General features: G+C 37.2%; 1 protein-coding gene across 1 annotated transcript; it reads right to left on the reverse strand.

Moving 5' to 3' along the window:
• Positions 1-234: 234 nt before the first annotated feature.
• smfn (small fragment nuclease) lies at positions 235-17,246 on the reverse strand. The gene is made up of 7 exons (XM_026328887.2): positions 16,954-17,246; positions 15,943-16,026; positions 8,974-9,051; positions 7,088-7,199; positions 6,886-6,994; positions 6,619-6,672; positions 235-3,464 (listed from the first exon to the last, which is right to left on the reverse strand). The coding sequence occupies exons 1-7, from the start codon at positions 17,215-17,217 to the stop codon at positions 3,335-3,337; spliced, it is 831 nt and encodes a 276-aa protein (XP_026184672.1). The 5' UTR covers positions 17,218-17,246; the 3' UTR covers positions 235-3,334.
• Positions 17,247-18,822: the final 1,576 nt, after the last annotated feature.

Raw genomic sequence — 18,822 nt, forward strand, 5'->3', positions numbered from 1 at the left:
AGCTACCACTAACAAAAGGTTATCATGTTGTAATATCATCTAGAGATATGGTCTTAAAAAAAATCCAACTAGAATTTGCCACCTTGGGTGGTACCAATCAGTGAAAAATGTGGCCTGGGCCCATGGACTAACAGGACAGTCTCAAGTATGACTGCTGTCCTAGTTTTGACCAGGAATGTATTGCGTTACCCAAAGGAAGAGAACCTATGGCTGACATCTAAAGGTGATTTTTTTCCCTGGTTAATTCTTTTATTAAAATGTTAAAGTTAGGTAATTATTTTCTCTTGGTGCTTTTCATAGTGAAGATTATGTCCTCCAGTTTCTTGCAAGCCAAGTGGACCCTAGCAGAGATTTTAAAATATGTGTCACCTGCAATAACCTTGTCCAAAGAGACTGGTAATGTTATGTAAGTTATGGAGTCGCTTGTACCAAACACATACGAGTCAGGTTCACAGGTGCAGTTTGGCTAATTTCTTTGTTCTTGTTGTCTTCGTCCAACCTGTACTGTTTTTAGAAATAATGCATGGGATTGAGCGGCAATTGTTTGAGGGCAGTGTCAAAAAGGGAAAGAGTCCTGTCCACTCCATAAGTGACCTACAGGATGGTTTCTACAGGTTTGCATTGTTTCATAATTCTATTTTGTACACCTGAAAGCACTTAAGAAGTGTAAGTAAGTAAGCGTATGAAGCTCCATTTACAATGTCTGCAATGTTTGTTGACGACATGCAGAAGTGTTTTCGGTCAGATCTGGGAGAGACAACTATGTTCTGATTGGAGGATACTTAGCCACTTACTAAGAGAACAAACTCTTGATGATGAACGTCTTCACACTTTGTTTTGTGAGGTGGAGTCTATTGTCAATAGTCAACTGATTACCAGAGTGTCTAATGATCCAAACGATATAAAAGCTCTAACACCAAATCATTTGCTTCTTAGGAAAAGACAACCTATACTGCCACATGGATTGTTTGTCAAAGGAAGGCTTCTATTCAAAGTGAAGGTGGAGACAAATCCAAGACTAGCCTGATATTTTTTGGACACGCTGGATCAAAGACAATCTCCCGCTTCAACAAGAGAAACAAAAGTGGTTAAATGTGAAAAGAAGTTTTAAACTGGGAGATATTGTCCTTATAGTGGATGACAGTGTACCAAGACCCATGGTTAATGGGAAAAGTTGAAAAGACAACTCAAGGATTTGTAAGGCGAGCCTAAGTTAAGACTCAAACTTCAACGCTAGAGGGCATACACCTATTTTCTTGTTAGTGGTTGTAAAAATGTCACTTGTGCGCCAACAAAAAGGGAAAGACATTTAGGTTCCTGCTGTCCATCTACCTCAACACAAAAATTACAGTAATCCTTTTAAAACTGGAATGAAAAAATAAAAATATTCTTTGCATGGAAGGATTAATTTTCTTCATCATCTAGGTCATCACACAGCTGTAGTTCTTGAAGGGTTGATATTTGGACATTCCTGTCCATCCAAATAATCTTCTGGAAGACAACACTGCAGGTGAACAGAAAACTGAGGGCATTCTGAAAGATGACGTTGCATGCGAGCAGGAAACACTGTCAGAGGGGTGTTATGCTGATGTGACCCTCTGAAATGGGTGGACTGAATTTCTTGAACATATTTACAGGAGTAGTTCTCACTAAAATTCACATGGAACAGACATGGATTTTTTTTCTCAGGTTCTTATCAGTTGTCTGTTGGCCCAATATTAATAGTAGTAATAACATTCATACAACACAAGTTTCAGAAATATCTTCAAAGCCTGGTGCTGCAGTCACAGAAACTTCAGATCATTCATTTAAGAAATTTACAGCAATCGTCACAGAGGAAGCTCTGAATTGTTCTGTTGTCTAATAACTGGCGGGTTGTTGAAAATAATTGTTGGGGTCCACACTTGCCTGAGGCTGGGGTGTCGTTGTCCTGCTCTGGCTGTGTATAATGTTTGGTAACAAACACACACTCATACACAGTCTATGGTAGTTTTCATCTCTGTGCTGCTGACACTGTAAATTTTATTATTATTATTGTATTGTATTATTAGTTATTTTTACTACTAAGTGTGTAATGCATTATTGTTCATATTGCATATGCACCACTACAGTTGTTTTCTGTTGTCTTGCTTTCTCTATCCCTATCCCTTCTGTGCCCCCACCCCTGATGTGGTCTGTAGGTTCATCATTAAAATAAACAAGGCCTATTCAACAAGAGGAGTGGTTTGAACACCTCTTGGAAAAGCAGCTGTTGGCACGACAAGGCATCCAGATCCTAAATGCTGTACGACAAGCAGCTGCATAGGAGATTATTAAAAAAAAACAAAAAAAACACGGTGCATCCATAGTTGAATGGATTTACTGATCCAAAATTGATTATATGCAAGAGGTTCTGTTCATAATGACTAAACCTGAGAATAAACATGCTCCAGAATAGGTTTGCTACAACAAACAAATTCAAACAAATGACTTGAAAGAACTGACGGATCCAAATTCCTGTAAAACAAGTCTAGAGACATTAACTGTTTTTGGTATCTTGCTTATAGGACTGCAAACAAGTAGACAAAACACAATTTTCTACTCTGTAATACGTCTTACATAACATAATATATAACAAAACTGATTGTGTTCAACTAACTGAACCTCAAGTGACAGGTCAAAAAGCAGATTTATGTTCACGTGATCAATTTACTATGTATTTGGTACATGTCAATAAAGAATCACAGATCAACAATAAGGAATCTCATATTAACTTTAACAGGCTACTGAATTTACTATTAAAAATCTGTTCCCAAACATTTAATTTTTTTGTTGTTGTTGCTGTTCAAATCACTCTCCAAAATGTTCAAACCTTCATTTATATGTCAGCTGCCCATGCATTTCATTTTATTGGATTCACTGTGAGACAAAAGTATCCATTAATAGCAAAACTCAAAAAATATATTAAGCCACATACTACATATTAGTGCTAATCTCTGTGTGAAATTTACTTACTTATCCACCACACTTAACACTCTTATATTTAATGTGTAGATAAATGTGATGCAGTTAGACCCAACCATATTCTCACAGACTTCATTTGGTTTCATTTTAAAAACAAAGGCAAAATAAAGTAAATCCGAGTAGAGCTGTCTAAATAAATGCACAAATGCAAATGACCAAAGGTCAACTTCAACTGTTCCTCTTGATCTTGGAAAAAATCTTAATTTTGAATTAACTGTTACCAGAATCATACTCCTTTGATGAAACCTGTTAAACTTTTGAACAATAGTAAAAGAAAGAATCAGTGGGCAGCTAATTTTGAACAGTAATATCAGTCAAGACAATCATAGTCTCATTTGTGTGTGCTCTTACTGCTGCCTCCATTTTCTACAATCTTGCGCTTCTTCTCTGTTGATGTTTTAAAAACACAGGCTCTGTAGTACTGCAGCTCTTTAATGCTCTCTCTGATGTCCTCCAAGGCTCTAAAAGAAAAAAAACAGATTTTAACTGTACTTATAGTATGACGCATATTCCTCTGAAAAGAAATAAAATTAGTGCAGACAAAATAAAGGACAACTGTTAAACATTTTCAACCTCAACTAATTTTTGCACTGTGCTTTCAGTGCTTTTGGTTATAGTAACAATGTACCAACAAACCTAATTACTGATGGCAACAGCTCTCAAAATAACTAATAACGGACGTAAGCTGGGTTTAAACAAATGGTGTTTTAATTGATTGCAAAGCAAATACTTATTACCCTACATGTTTGTGCACCCCTGAGTAAATTACATAGTGTTCACTTTTGAAGTAAAAAGCAAGTGCTAGTAAATATAACTCTTGAAACAGACTTTAAAATGTTATGCCTTGTAGTATAGCTACTGTAGTTAATTTACAATGAAGAATATAAAGAGTCAGTCAGAGTTACATCAAGGTTACTGCATCATCCACATTCTTAAACCCACTTTAGGGGACTAAGATAGTAGGGTGTTTTGATCTGACAGCCAATGTAACACAGGAGAGAAATAATCTCACTCGTGTGAAGACAGTTTTAAGAGTAGGAGTGCACACTTACACTACCAGTCAAAAGTTTGGAGACACTTTACCATTGAATTGAATGAGAAAGTGTGTCCAAACTTTTGACTAGTACTGTCCATTAGCGACAAGGTCCAGTGTATTTTCTCCTCTTGTAGAAAACATTTTGGTGGAGTTTTATCAAAAGGGTCTTTTTGTATGATTTAAGTCACCAGATGATTTTTACAGGGTGTGCTAGGTGTACAAGTCAAACAGATACAACACTACAAAAACAGAAGCCATTAACTTTTTCTGGAAAGTGTTCTTGCAAGTACATCTCAGTTTTACCCTTCACCAATGGACAACAATGCAGGGACAGAACCACAGCATTCATGCACCATTTCTTGTAGATATAAATTTAGACTTCTGGCAGAGGTTTGTTGTTGTAAAAGTGAAATAATTAACTTGCCCATTAGACAAGGTACCAGTGGTGTGAAAAAGTGTTGGCCCCCTTTCCGATTTCTCATCAAACAAATTTAAATAGTAGTCAAACACAACACAAGTAAACACACCTTTCAGTTTTTAAATGAAGGTTTTTATTAATAAGAGAAAACAAAATCCAAAACTACATGGCCCTGTGTGAAAAATTCTTCGCAGAATTGTTGTAATTCAGCCACATTGGAGGGTTTTCGAGCATGAAACGCCTTTTTAAGGTCATGACACAGCATCTCAATCGGATTCAGGTCAGGGGGGCAAACACACTTTTTCATGCAGGGCCATGTAGTTTTGGATTTTGTTTTCCCTTAACCCTCTGGGGTCGACGCATGCGCCGGCGCATTTTGACGCATCTTTTTCTGATAAGGCCGAAACAAACTTAAATTACTCCGTCAATTCTGATCGTACAGATAAAAGAACTATATCATTCAAATCTGTAAAGAGTCTAGTTTTAGTGTTATACCATCATAATAACAACAAAACGTTGTGCTTTTTTTAAATAAAGAAAGCCGACAGGGTACGCTCTCGGCCTTTTCTGTCTCTGTCATTTCTCTTCACAGACGCGTAAATAAAACAACCAGAATCTCAGCAAATACTTGGCTCATAAAAATATGAATTATATGGCTAGAAAGCTTGAAATGTTTTCTTTTAAGTGAAACAATTCAAGTCGAAAACAAATCATCACTTTTGATTTAATCCGTAGGAACGTAAGGAGAAGTCAGTTTTTTCCTGTCTCACCTCATTACAGGTAATGCGGTCCCGCCTTGTACACTGTCCACTGTTCACATTTAAATAATCTCAGGTGAACCAGGTAAATATGTAAACACCCCTGAGAAATGACACAAAATATCAAACTTCATCAGAATTTACTCACTTCTTCTGCGCGTTTGGATGATGGCGCGTTATGCACGTGAAGCGGCACTCCTTATATACCACACAGAGACAAATAGTTTAGTTTGTCCTTAGAGTAAAAACTGATTTTAACTCAAATGAGGATCGTTTGGCTCCTCATTGTGTTGTATTGTGCTGCACTAATCCGTCCCATCTACATTGACTGAAAGGCTCATTATGCGCGTCTTTGTCTGGTCGTTCAGTGCGTCTTTTGTCTTCTCAGGTAAATCACATGACTATTCATCCTCAGACACACCCTCTTGCATATGGCCTTTCTGGACAAAAAGTGTCTTAGAAAATTTAAATCAGTGTATTGTTTACTGTGAATGTATGAACAAGATGACATTCACAGCACTCTGAAGTAAACACTTTAGCCTACAACATGCAGGTCTCCAAAGTCTTGTGAACCAATGTTCTGTTTGTGTTTTATGGTCTTATTTCTGTGAGTAAAAAATTGTAGTTTTTCACTAACCATGCATAAACACTTTTTTCTCAAAAACACAATCATGTATAAACTTGCTGCTCACATATTATAGTAGCCAATTTTGTGCTGATTACAGTGTTATCAGATTTTAGACATTAATATGTTTAAAAGACACTGAAAAAAGCACAAATGTCAGGACATGTCAAAATTTGTCCAGGCCCCAAAAACCCCCTCAGACCTCAGAGGGTTAATGATAAAAACCTTCATTTAAAAGTGCATGATGTGTTTACTTGTGTTATCTTTGACTAATATTTAAATTTGTTTGATGACCTGAAACAAAGTGTGACAAAAAAAAAAAAAAAGAAATCAGTAAGGGTGCCAACACTTTTTCACACCACTGTACCATCTGGGTTGGTTTTCTGGTGCCTGCTGGCTCTTCCAGTTAATTTTTGGGACTATAAAAAAAAAAAAATGTGGAAAACTAAAAACCAGGTGACAATTGCTAAGAACAATTCTTCACTTGCTTTAGTCCTAATGAGCCAAATCAGTGTCAACAAATTCATAAGGTTGGGTGTTTACAAGAATGGCATAAGGTTGCATGCCATGTATATGCCAAAATTATTTTTGGTTTAAGTTCACACCTAAAAAAAAAACAAAACAGTGAATTAGTGTGTCGGGAAAGGTTTATTCTTTTTAGTCTTTTTTGCAAGGGTTGGAGTTGCTTCTTTTCATTAAATGTAAAATGAAAGTAGTATATAATTTGCGCAGGGTGGTCATTTAAACAACTGCATGTTGGTGTGTTGTTATAATTTACCTGTGGGTGGCTTTCTTGTGAGGCACCATCTTGTATTCCTCTGGAAACCATCGTCTGAAATATGTATAAAACCAAGACAAACCCAAATTGATTTCCCTTTGCACTTGTCATACTATTCCCACATAAGAGAATGCCATATTATTCTACCATACTTTCTACACAATAGTCACAGAATAAGTCCTCGTTGCAAAGAATGTCAAACCTGAAAAATGTTTGGAACAACACTACACAAACTCTTAGATACTCCACAATCACACAAACACTGGCCTGCAAAGCTCCTTGATGGTGCTGACGTCAATAATTCTGTAGTGAAGGTGGTACATAAACTGTGGCATGTACTTGTCCAGGAACCTCTTGTCTGCATGCACAGAGTTACCTGCAGAAAAATAATTTGTAAGACAGTACTGCAGGAGCCAGATCAGCCAAGCAACATTACTGTTCTGTTCCCTGTTGCTGGAAAGTAACTCACCAGCAAGGTGACACTGTCCAGGTGGGGTGTGTTGTCTGACAAAGGACAGGAACTCATATTCAGCCTGTTCCAGTGTGATTTTACTTTCTCGTACAGCTTGGGTCAGTCCTGACTGAGACACAATTACCACTTAAGGTGCGTTCTCTTACACACGCATGTAAATTAATACATCATCTGGTTTTGTAATTATTGAAACAAACAATAACAGGTGAGACAAGGCACAATATAGCATAATGGGTGGCTTGACAAGGATGACAACAGGCCAAAACAGGCATGTGTATACAACAGAAACAGCAAAACAAAAAAAACATCATGAAAGGTTACCAATGGTTTAATTTCGGCCATTTTTGTATTACGAGGCCCACAAACTTACTCATCCTTGTTTTTGTCACTTAGGGGGTCCTTACATTGACATACATTAATTTCCTACAATTTACCAACCCTAAGCTTAAGCCTTGATGTCAAGATTATTAAAAAAATCATTATATCATTTTTGTAATTCCGCTACCCAATTCTTTTCTTTTAAATATTCAAACTGTGGAAATTTGCTGTTTCAGTGTTTCCTGTTTCTATTAAGGTGCCATAAGTTTTTAAGATAGTTGGTCTCAACCTTGAAGACTAATACACCTTTGCCTTTTTATCTATCCATCCATCATCTACACTCGTTTATTCCTATTTAGGATCACAGGGATCTGCTGGAGCCTATGCCTATTTATCATATACATCATTAATTACGATGAATCATAAAATAGAAAATAAGTAAAATAAGTTTTCATCTCATTCAGAACAGACTAATAAGTGGTTTCAGTGCAAAGGGGTTCCAGTTTACTTTTCTTAAGTCTGGTTTGGCTTTTAACTTTATGGTCCACATAGGAGCCTACAAGTCACAATAAAACAGAAACATTTAAAACCATAACGTTTTTAACTTTTTTGTATACAATATACATTAACAATGTAAATGTCTATATTGATCAAAAAGAGACAACTGTCAATAGCAATGCGAGAAAATGAGTGGCTTTTCGCACGCGTGATTTGCAATTTGGACTAGATGTGCAGGAGTGAACATCTTCTGCCTGGACTGCATTTGGGAGGGACTGTGTGCTGCGCGAGGACTAGGCAGCCTGGGAGTGCCTTGGGATGGGGGAGGGGACCACAGCAGCACCCGCTGCTTGTTGAGAAGAACAAAAACAATAAGTGGTTTCCCGTCAGTCTGCAAAAGTCTCCAATAAAATCAGAAAAAGTCGCTAGAAATTGGCTGCCCGCACAAGTGCCTGAAAAAAGACAAAAAAAAAAAAAAAATCGGCCTAAACAGCCACCGCCAGCCGAAAGCCGATTGTCTAAAAACTGCAAATATCGGCCAGATATATCAGCCAACCGATGTATCAGTCGACCTCTAGTTTTTAAATAGGAGGGACAAATGCAACTTTAGAGCTACACAGAATAAACAGTCTCTGGTTGTCCTTCAGTTTAGGTTGCCCTTGTTATGACTATTAAAATATTAGCCTTGAGAAAGACTATAAAACTTGAACATAGTGTTTCTTTGAATCCTACTCACGGAATGCAGAGGGACCTTCCAGTCCCCTGTAACTCAACATGAGTAAGCTGTCAAACTAGAGGAACAAACACGTCTTTGTTTGTTGCTTTGCGACTACGATAGAAAATGACTACTGCACTACTTTCTGCTGTTAGAACCAGGTCAAAATATTTGCAGAAAAAAAAATGGTGCCTCCCTGTTTCCTCTCTATCTATCTGAGGAATGATGGCAAAAATTTTCATTTTTTCTTAAATGTCCAACTCCAATAAAAATAATTTCTTCCCTATGTGACTTTCGTTTTTCTTTCATTTTTCCATTTGTCTTCAAGTGCCTGGCTACACAGACAACTTACCTTTCCATGATGTTCTTTACACCATTCTGACATCCCTTCCAGCAGTTGATCTGGCTGATTAATTATCAGGTTGGGCCCCTGCCAATAGATTAGGTTAGTTTAATTCACAAGACAAAACACAAGAACACAAAACATAAAGAACAAGGAACATGCCACATGACAGATATTGTATCACCATCCCATAGATAAGGACTTTTCCTTTTATCCACATATAAATTCAATGCTAGAATTGATTATATATAATATCTGCTCAAACTTCAAGATTATAATTCCTACATATCACAGTATCTTAATATCTGACCACAGTGATGTCTCATTCTAATTGAAAAATTTCTATCCAATAAAAAGTAAATCCTAGCTAAAAATGGCAAATTAGGGCAGCACGGTGACTTAGTGGTTAGCATAGTTGCCTCACAGCAAGAAGGTTCCTGGTTTGAAACCCATCAGGGGCCTTCCTGTGTGGAATTTGCATGTTCTCCCTGTGCTTGCATGGGTTCTCTCCAGGTAGTCTGGCTTCTTCCCACAGTCCAAAAACATGTACAGTGGGTACGGAAAGTATTCAGACCCCTTTAAATTTTTCACTCTTTGTGTCATTGCAGCCATTTGCCAAAATCAAAAAACTTCATTTTATTTCTCATTAATGTACACTCAGCACCCCATCTTGACAGAAAAAAACAAATGTAGAAATTTTTGCAAATTTATTAAAAAAGAAAAACTGAAATATCACATGGTCATAAGTATTCAGACCCTTTGCAGTGACACTCATATTTAACTCACATGCTGTCCATTTCTTCTGATCCTCCTTGAGATGGTTCTGCTCCTTCATTGGAGTCCAGCTGTGTTTAATTAAACTGATTGGACTTGATTAGGAAAGGCACACACCTGTCTATATAGGACCTTACAGCTCACAGTGCATGTCAGATGAGAATCATGAGGTCGAAGGAACTGCCCAAGGAGCTCAGAGACAGAATTGTGGCAAGGCACAGATCTGGCCAAGGTTACAAAAGAATTTCTGCAGCACTCAAGGTTCCTAAGAGCACAGTGGCCTCCATAATCCTCAAAAGGAAAAAGTTTGGGACGACCAGAACTCTTCCTAGACCTGGCCGTCCAGCCAAACTGAGCAATCGTGGGAGAAGAGCCTTGGTGAGCGAGGTAAAGAAGAACCCAAAGATCACTGTGGCTGAGCTCCAGAGATGCAGTAGGGAGATGGGAGAAAGTTCCACAAAGTCAACTATCACTGCAGCCCTCCACCAGTCGGGGCTTTATGGCAGAGTGGCCCGACGGAAGCCTCTCCTCAGTGCAAGACACATGAAAGCCCGCATAGAGTTTGCCAAAAAACACATGAAGGACTCCCAGACTATGAGAAATAAGATTCTCTGGTCTGATGAGACCAAGATTGAACTTTTTGGCGTTAATTCTAAGCGGTATGTGTGGAGAAAACCAGGCACTGCTCATCACCTGCCCAATACAATCCCTACAGTGAAACATGGTGGTGGGAGCATCATGTTGTGGGGGTGTTTTTCAACTGCAGGGACAGGACGACTGGTTGCAATTGAAGGAAAGATGAATGCGGCCAAGTACAGAGATATCCTCGAAGAAAACCTCTTCCAAGAGTGCTCAGGACCTCAGACTGGGCCGAAGGTTCACCTTTCAACAGGACAATGACCCTAAGCACACAGCTAAAATAACAAAGGAGTGGCTTTGGAACAACTCTGTGACCGTTCTTGACTGGCCCAGCCAGAGCCCTGACCTAAACCCAATTGAGCATCTCTGGAGAGACCTGAAAATGGCTGTCCACCAACGTTGACCATCCAACCTGACAGAACTGGAGAGGATCTGCAAGGAAGAATGGCAGAGGATCCCCAAATCCAGGTGTGAAAAACTTGTTGCATCATTCCCAAGACGACTCATGGCTGTACTAGCTCAAAAGGGTGCTTCTACTCAATACTGAGCACAGGGTCTGAATACTTATGACCATGTGATATTTCAGTTTTTCTTTTTTAATAAATTTGCAAAAATTTCTACATTTCTGTTTTTTTCTGTCAAGATGGGGTGCTGAGTGTACATTAATGAGAAATAAAATGAAGTTTTTTGATTTTGGCAAATGGCTGCAATGACACAAAGAGTGAAAAATTTAAAGGGGTCTGAATACTTTCCGTACCCACTGTATGTCAGGTTGATTGTTTCCCATAGACGTGAGTGTGAGTGTGTGAGGCTGTTTGTCTCTATGTGGCCCTGTGATGGACTGGTGACCTGTCCAGGGTGTACCCCTGCCTTTCACCCAAAGAGAGCTGGGATATGCTCCAGCAGATCCCTGTGACCCTGGTTAGGAATAAGTGGGTATGGATGATGAATTAATGAAATGGCAAATTACTCAGCAGTGCAAATCTGATATATGACTGCTTCTGAGATTAGAATTTTTTTTTTTCATCCAATTAGATATTCCTCAAATACATGAAATCTCTTAAGGGTCACTGATTTCTCCATTCTGAAGCAGATCTTTTGGCTGCGATATTTCCATATGGAAAAATCACCTATCCCAGGTCACTTTGGGTGTGAATTTAAAACTTAAAGACAGTATACATTACAAAGTAGTTAAATCCTTATGCTCAGGAAGGTTAATGATTCGATTACAAACAAGAAGTTTCCTGGCTCACTGTATTAAAATAGGGAAAAAGATGAGTCTGACCCTGCAAGTTACAAGTTGCTTGCAATTTCTGATTCCGAATCAAATTCAAATTTATTTAAAGTGCATTTCACCATTAGTCTCAATACAGTGTACAACAATAAAACAGCTAATATATAAACTAGTAAGTAATATATGTATATAAATAAAGGGTCAAAGTGTTAACATATTAAGGCTTGGCCATGAGTAAATTATGAAAGTAGCTTTAGGCTTCTAGCAAGATAGAAAAATAGAATGATAAGTTTAAACGTTTTTTTTTTTTTTTCTCTGGACCCCTCGCCAATCTGACCAGCGATGATATGTTTAGCCGCATGTCGTCATTCCGTCGCTGGCTGTCTAGGTGGTGTCCAGCAAACGATGTGAGCTTCATAGACAATTGGGCCACTTTCTGGGGAAAACCCGGTCTGATAGCAAGAGACGGCATCCATCCCACTTTGAATGATGCAGCTCTCATCTCTAGAAATCTAGAGTTTATTAGCCAACCTAAAGCCTGACAATCCAGAGTGGGAACTGGGATGCAGAGACTGAGTCTAAAATGCCTCTCTGCAGTTTCCTCAGAGCCGTCGCCCCCCTCAAACCACATAGAGATTGTGTCTGCCCCTCAAACATATAAATCAAATAAATCAGATGTTAACAGAAGAGGAGTTATTCATAAAAACCTAATAAAAATTAAGACAACTCCTGTTATTAAACAGAAAAACAGAACAGTCAGATGTGGATTATTAAATATCAGGTCTCTTTCATCTAAGTCTCCGTTTGGAAAAGATTTGATAACTGATCACCAAATTGACTTTCTCTGTCTTACTGAAACCTGGCTACAGCAGGATGAATATGTCAGTCTGAATGAATCAACCCCCCCCCCAGTCATAAAAATTGTCATGTTCCTTGAAGCACAGGTCGAGGTGGAGGAGTAGCTGCAATCTTCCCCTCAATCTTATTATTAAACTTTCATCCTCAGAACAGTTATAACTCATTTGAGAGCCTCACTCTTAGTCTCTCGCATCCAAACTGGAAAACACAAAAACCAGTTCTACTTGTCATTGTGTACTGTCCACCTGTCCCTTACTCAGAGTTTTTAACTGAATTCCCTGACTTTCTGTCTGATTTAGTGCTTAGTTCAGATAAAGTCATTATAGTGGGAGATTTTAACATTCATATAGATGTTGAAAATAATAGTGTCAGCACTGCATTTAATTCAATATTAGATTCAATTGGTTTAACTCAAAATGTTAATAAACCCACCCACTGTTTCAATCACACCCTTGATCTTGTTCTGACCTATGGCATCAAAATTGAGCATTTAATAGTTTTTCCCCAAAATCTTATTTTGTCAGATCATTCTTTAATAACTTTTGAATTTAAGATTCCACTACAGCAGATCTTTATCTGACTACACTGTTAATAAATTTAAGAAAACGATTCCATCTTTATTTACATCTATGCCATGTGCCAACACAGTGGACGGCAGCTGCCCTACCAAATTGATCATATTGTTGGCAGTGCCAACAAATCAAGCCAGGGCAAGATAGTTATCAGGGCAAATAGCATTTCATTAACTTTAACTCACTAACTTTAAAGCAAAACAAAGGACTTGAAGTGAGATTGGAAAGTTTTAAACAGCCTGTGATGAAACAAATGAGTTTAGAACTAGGAAAAGACTATTTTCTGAAGGATTATGGACAAATAGGTAAATCTGCAATAGGCTGGTAGTTACAGGCCTCTGGGGTCGACGCACGCGCCGGCGCGTTTTGACGCATCTTTTTCTGATAAGGCCGGAACAAACTTAAATTACTCCGTCAATTCTGATCTTACAGATAAAAGAAGTATATCATTCAAATCTGTAAAGGGTCTAGTTTTAGTGGTATACCATCATAATAACAACAAAACGTTGTGCTTTTTTTAAATAAAGAAAGCCGACAGGGTGCGCTCTCAGACTTTTCTGTCTCTGCCATTTCTCTTCACAGACGCGTAAATAAAACAACCAGAATCTCAGCGAATACTTGCCTCCTAAAAATAAGAATTATATGGCTAGAAAGCTTGAAATGTTTTCTTTTGAGTGAAACAATTCAAGTCAAAAACAAATCATCACTTTTTATTTAATCCGTAGGAACGTAAGGAGAAGTCCGTTTTTTCCTGTCTCACCTCATTACAGGTAATGCAATCCTGCCTTGTACTCTGTTCACTGTTCACATGTAAATAATCTCAGGTGAACCAGGTAAAGATGTGCACACCCCCGAGAAATGACATAAAACGTCAAACTTCATCATAGAATTTGCTCACTTTTTCTGCGTGTTTGGATGATGTCACGTTACACAGGTGAAGAAGTGCTTCTTATATTCCACACAGAGACAAATAGTTTAGTTTGTCCTCAGAGTAAAAACACTGATTTTATCTCAAATAATGAACGTTTGGCTCTGCATTGTATTGTATTGTGCTTCACTAATCCCCTCTCACCTACATTGACTGAAAGGCTCTTTATGCGCGTCTTTGTCTGGTCGTTGAGTGCGTCTTTTGTCTTCTCAGGTAAATCACATGACTATTCATCCTCAGACACACCTTCTTGCATACGTCTTTTCTAAACAAAAAGTGTCTTAGAAAATTTAAATCAGTATTGTTTACTGTGAATGAGTGAACAAGATGACTTTCACATCACTGTGAAGTAAACACTTTAGCCTACAACATGCAGGTCTGTTCTGTTTGTGTTTTATGGTCTTATCTCAGTGACTAACAGATTGTAGTTTCTCACTATCCATGCATAAACACTGTTTTCTCAAAAACACAATCATGTATAAACTTGCTGCTCACATATTATTGTAGCCAATTTTGTGTTGATTACAGTGTTATTAGACTTTAGCCATTAATGCGTTTAAAAGCAACTGAAAAAAGCACAAATGCCAGGGCATGTCAAAATTTGTGCAGGGCCCCAAAACCCCTCAGATTGTATTGTGATTTGGCATTAGACAAATAAATTGAATTGAATTGATAAGTAAAATGGGCAGTGGTCACTATATGGTAAAGATTTCAAATTGAAAATCTCCCAGGAATAAATCCAGTTTGATTGAGATGTATAATATTTCAAATATGGCTTCCTAATCTTGTGGATAAGATTTTGGTTGTTAACCCTCTGGGGTCTGAGAGGGTTTTTGGGGCCTGGACAAATTTTGACATGTCCTAACATTTGTGCTTTTTTCAGTGTCTTTTAAACATATTAATGTCTAAAGTCTAATAACACTGTAATCAGCACAAAATTGGCTACAATAATATGTGAGCAGCAAGTTTATACAGTATTGTGTTTTTGATAAAAAAGTGTTTATGCATGGCTAGTGAAAAACTACAATTTTTTACTCACTGAAATAAGACCATAAAACACAAACAGAACATTGGTTCACAAGACTTTGGAGACCAGCATGTTGTAGGCTAAAGTGTTTACTTCAGAGTGCTGTGAATGTCATCTTGTTCACACATTCACAGTAAACAATACCGCATTACCTGTAATGAGGTGAGACGGGAGAAAACGTATTGAATAAAAAGTGATGATTTATTTTCGACTTGAATTGTTTCATTTAAAAGAAAACATTTCCCGCTTTCTAGTCATATAATGACTATAATAGTCATATAGACTAAAGTATAGACTATAATGCAGACCACGGCTTTGCTGTAGATCTGATCTGCTGGTTACAGTACTTCCTAAAGTCCATACACATCATCACGTTATGAAAAAAAAAAAGTGTACTTTTTAGCAGTTTATGTAGTTAGTATGTAGTTTATGTAGTTAGTACATATCCTTAAAATTGAGGGTATAAAGGTTGTATTTATATATTACATTTTGAAATGCTCCAAAAACGGCATTACAGGATGTAAAAATGTAAAGATACACTCTGGTGGACTTGTTCTATGGTAAGTCATAAATGGACAAAATGCCACTAAAAGTCACAGCACACCATTCTTGACTGAACTGCACATTTAGATGTATTTCTTGCTGTGGTTTTATCAAAATGGTGAGGCCAGTTATGGGTATATTCAATTCAATAGAAAATTCAATTCATACTCCAGACAATTTAAAATAAACTTTAAATCAGAATCTAATCTGGCGAGTGACAAGGTCACTTTCTTCACGTCTCAAACAGGCTCTTATGACAGATATCATGGTGGTGAAGAAACTTATACTGTTGAACTGGTACCTTTCTTTTGTACTTGTTGTGTTTTTGTATTAGTTTAAAAAATATATATATATATTGAAAAAGATAGAAGAGGTAGTACAATTGTGTTTTTGTTTAAAATACCTCAGCCAAAATGTTCAGGTCCGAGTCAGTGATAATGCATGCCATTTCGATGATCTGGTCCTTCTCAATATCCAAACCTGTCATCTTAAAAAAAAAAAAAATACAGAAAGGATTAGCCTTCTAACATGTCTGATCTTCCAAATCAGCTTCAGCACATTAATTTGCAATACTCTCAGACAGGACTGTACAACCTTAAAGTTATTGCAACATCAATATTTATCTTTGGTAGTGATGCCTTCCATATGAACATCAGGTGTTCATATAGAAGGTAAGACAAAGAAAAAAAACTTGCCCTGTAGCTACAAGTCATGGGCAGACATCATAGATAAGCTTATGTTGGTTGTTCAGAGTCTGTGCCTTGTTATGTGTAGCAGGCTGCTGTCTGTCACGACCATCCTGCCAATGACAGAATGCTAGCATTACCACTTACACTGTATTTGATCGGCTGTATCGCAATGGTTCATGTTAAACACTATGAAGTAGACTCAGGGAAGTGAAGTCTGTTTCCTCAAAAGTATGTGTTTCCCTTTACCTTAATCTTAACTTCAATCTAACCTTTATTGGCCATGTCTTAGACTATCAAACCAGACAAATAGAATGAACTGGATTTATTGATCAATTTATGCTGCAGCACTGTTCAAAGTCTTCCTCAGCCATGAGATCGCTCTGGATTGTTCACATCATGAATACTCCATGAACTGGAATATTCAAGGATGAAGGTTTGAATATTTCAAAGTAACAATGTTATATGTTGTAGGGAACATAAAGGCGTGCTCACACCTAAATACACTGAACAAAAACAAGTCTGGTTGCCATTACAAAACTAAAACATACATTAACAAAGTCATCATATCATCTCATCTCTGTGGCGTATAAAGTTATTTCATTGAATGTTTTGCTATCTTTGTTCGTCTAACTTTATCGTCGGGTCGCTTGGTGTCACGTTAGCTAACATACATAAAAAAAACCTTAACTACACAGCTGAAAAGCAGTTTTAGAGCCAAGACTTGCCTCCAGGTCCACCCAAACCATTCTCTGAGACATTGCAGTCGATGACATGCTGTTTCTTCTCGACACCTTAACGCTGAAACCGGAACTTGTTCTCTGTGCGGTCAAGAGGTTTATAACACGACGAAACGGTGCGTTTTTCTGCAAAACACACACACAGTAGGACTGACGCCCTGCCTGAGTACATCGACCAATGAATCGCTTCTTCCTACAAAGAAACTCCAACGTTAAGAGTGACCACATCGAAGTCTGCGACCATACCGTCATCTTCTTCTTTGGTTCGGCAGTCTGGATCAGCACAGGCGTTTTGCTGCCCCCTCAGATTGGGCGGCACACTTCGATGGACTACATTTTTTATTATTATTTACAATTTTTCAAGTTTTTATGGCATAAACTGTGACATTTTAAAATTTCAAAATGGCAAAAAAATAAAAATAAAAAAGCAAGTCAGTTTCATCATTTCCTGTGTACATCCACATGTATATTTTTCATTTCAGTATGTGTGCCTTATAAAAATATAAAATAAAAGGCATTTTAATGCATTTAATGTTATGCACTTCTTGAAAATGTAATTTGGCAAAACAGAATTATTTTTCATATGATATTAAATTTAATGTCAATTATACAATCATAAATAATGCAAAATGTAGGTGTTGATTTACAAGTAATTCATAGCCACTTGCAGAATTTCCACACTTTAACTACAAATATTGAATTTTTTGGCTTTTAAGGTTAATCAATGTAATTTGTCAACATTTGTTCCAAAATATTTCCACTAGAGAGGTAAAAATATTTGAAATTATATAAAACTTCATAATGTGTTAAGTTTCTTTCTTTATTTTCATTATTTATGTCAATTAATGCAATATTTTATACATTTCCCAGGAATTTCAGTGTTTTACTGTATGACACATTTTGTTTTACCAAATGATGTAGTGCAATTGCAATATGCACTACATAAATATATTGATAACATAAATACAGTGGGTATGGAAAGTATTCAGACCCCTTTAAATTTTTCACTCTTTGTGTCATTGCAAAAGATACAAAAATGTCAACCTTTCATTCACTTTATAACATTTTCTAACAAATTTATAATGTCCTCCATCTTACAAACAAAATGATAATACTTCTAAGTTTTAGCATTTTAGATTCAGTTCTTAAGTAAAACAGCCCTCACTTAAAGTTAATGAAGACAACTGCTGCTAAGAGGCCATTTTGAGCTATAATTTCATGGGTTTAGTTAGATGACATGTGATGACATCACTCAAGAGACCCCTAAAGACCAATGAATAGTTGGAGGAAAGTTTAAAATTTTCTCCTCAATTTAAGTTAATTTCACCTACAGTGCTGTAGCCTCACTGCGTGAAACGCTTGATACTGTGGCCCCTCTGAAAAAGAAGTTAGTGAATCAGAGGAGATTAGCCCCATGGTATAATGGAAAGGAAGTGGCATTCCACAAATTTAGAGGAATTTTATCTAGCCTGGAAAAACAACCTATTAACATATAAAAAAGCTCTCCATAAAGCCAGAACTGCATACTATTCATCACTAATAGAGGATAATAAGAACAAGCCTAGCAGTGATGACTTTATGAGTTTCTTTACAAATAAAATCTTTATTACTCTTTACTAATGTTAGGTAAATTTTTTTACAAATAGACTCAGAGGACGAACTTCGGTAAGATTATATAAAAGTTTTACTTGCAAGGAGTAACAGTCAAACAGTACCTTGGTACAGCATGAGGGTCACTGATTCTTAGCTGGGCATCATTTTAATACTATGATACAAACAGTCGTGATAACAGTCGTGCAAAACATCTGGGTTTCGATACTAAGTGTCTTATCAGAAAGTGAAGGTTAGAACAGACTG

The sequence above is a fragment of the Mastacembelus armatus genome, chromosome 14, assembly GCF_900324485.2.
Source record: "Mastacembelus armatus chromosome 14, fMasArm1.2, whole genome shotgun sequence".
In the NCBI taxonomy this organism is placed as follows: Eukaryota; Metazoa; Chordata; class Actinopteri; order Synbranchiformes; family Mastacembelidae; genus Mastacembelus; species Mastacembelus armatus.

Bases quoted from the DNA above. Each gene is read 5' to 3' on its own strand.
- smfn (XM_026328887.2), bottom strand. From the start codon at position 17,217: ATGACGGTATGGTCGCAGACTTCGATGTGGTCACTCTTAACGTTGGAG. The intron at 6,673-6,885 runs GCCAGTGTTTGT...TACATATTTCAG, and splicing joins ACCATCAAGGAGCTTTGCAG to ACGATGGTTTCCAGAGGAAT. The intron at 3,465-6,618 runs GTAAATTATAAC...TTTTTCTTTTAG, and splicing joins CACAAGAAAGCCACCCACAG to AGCCTTGGAGGACATCAGAG.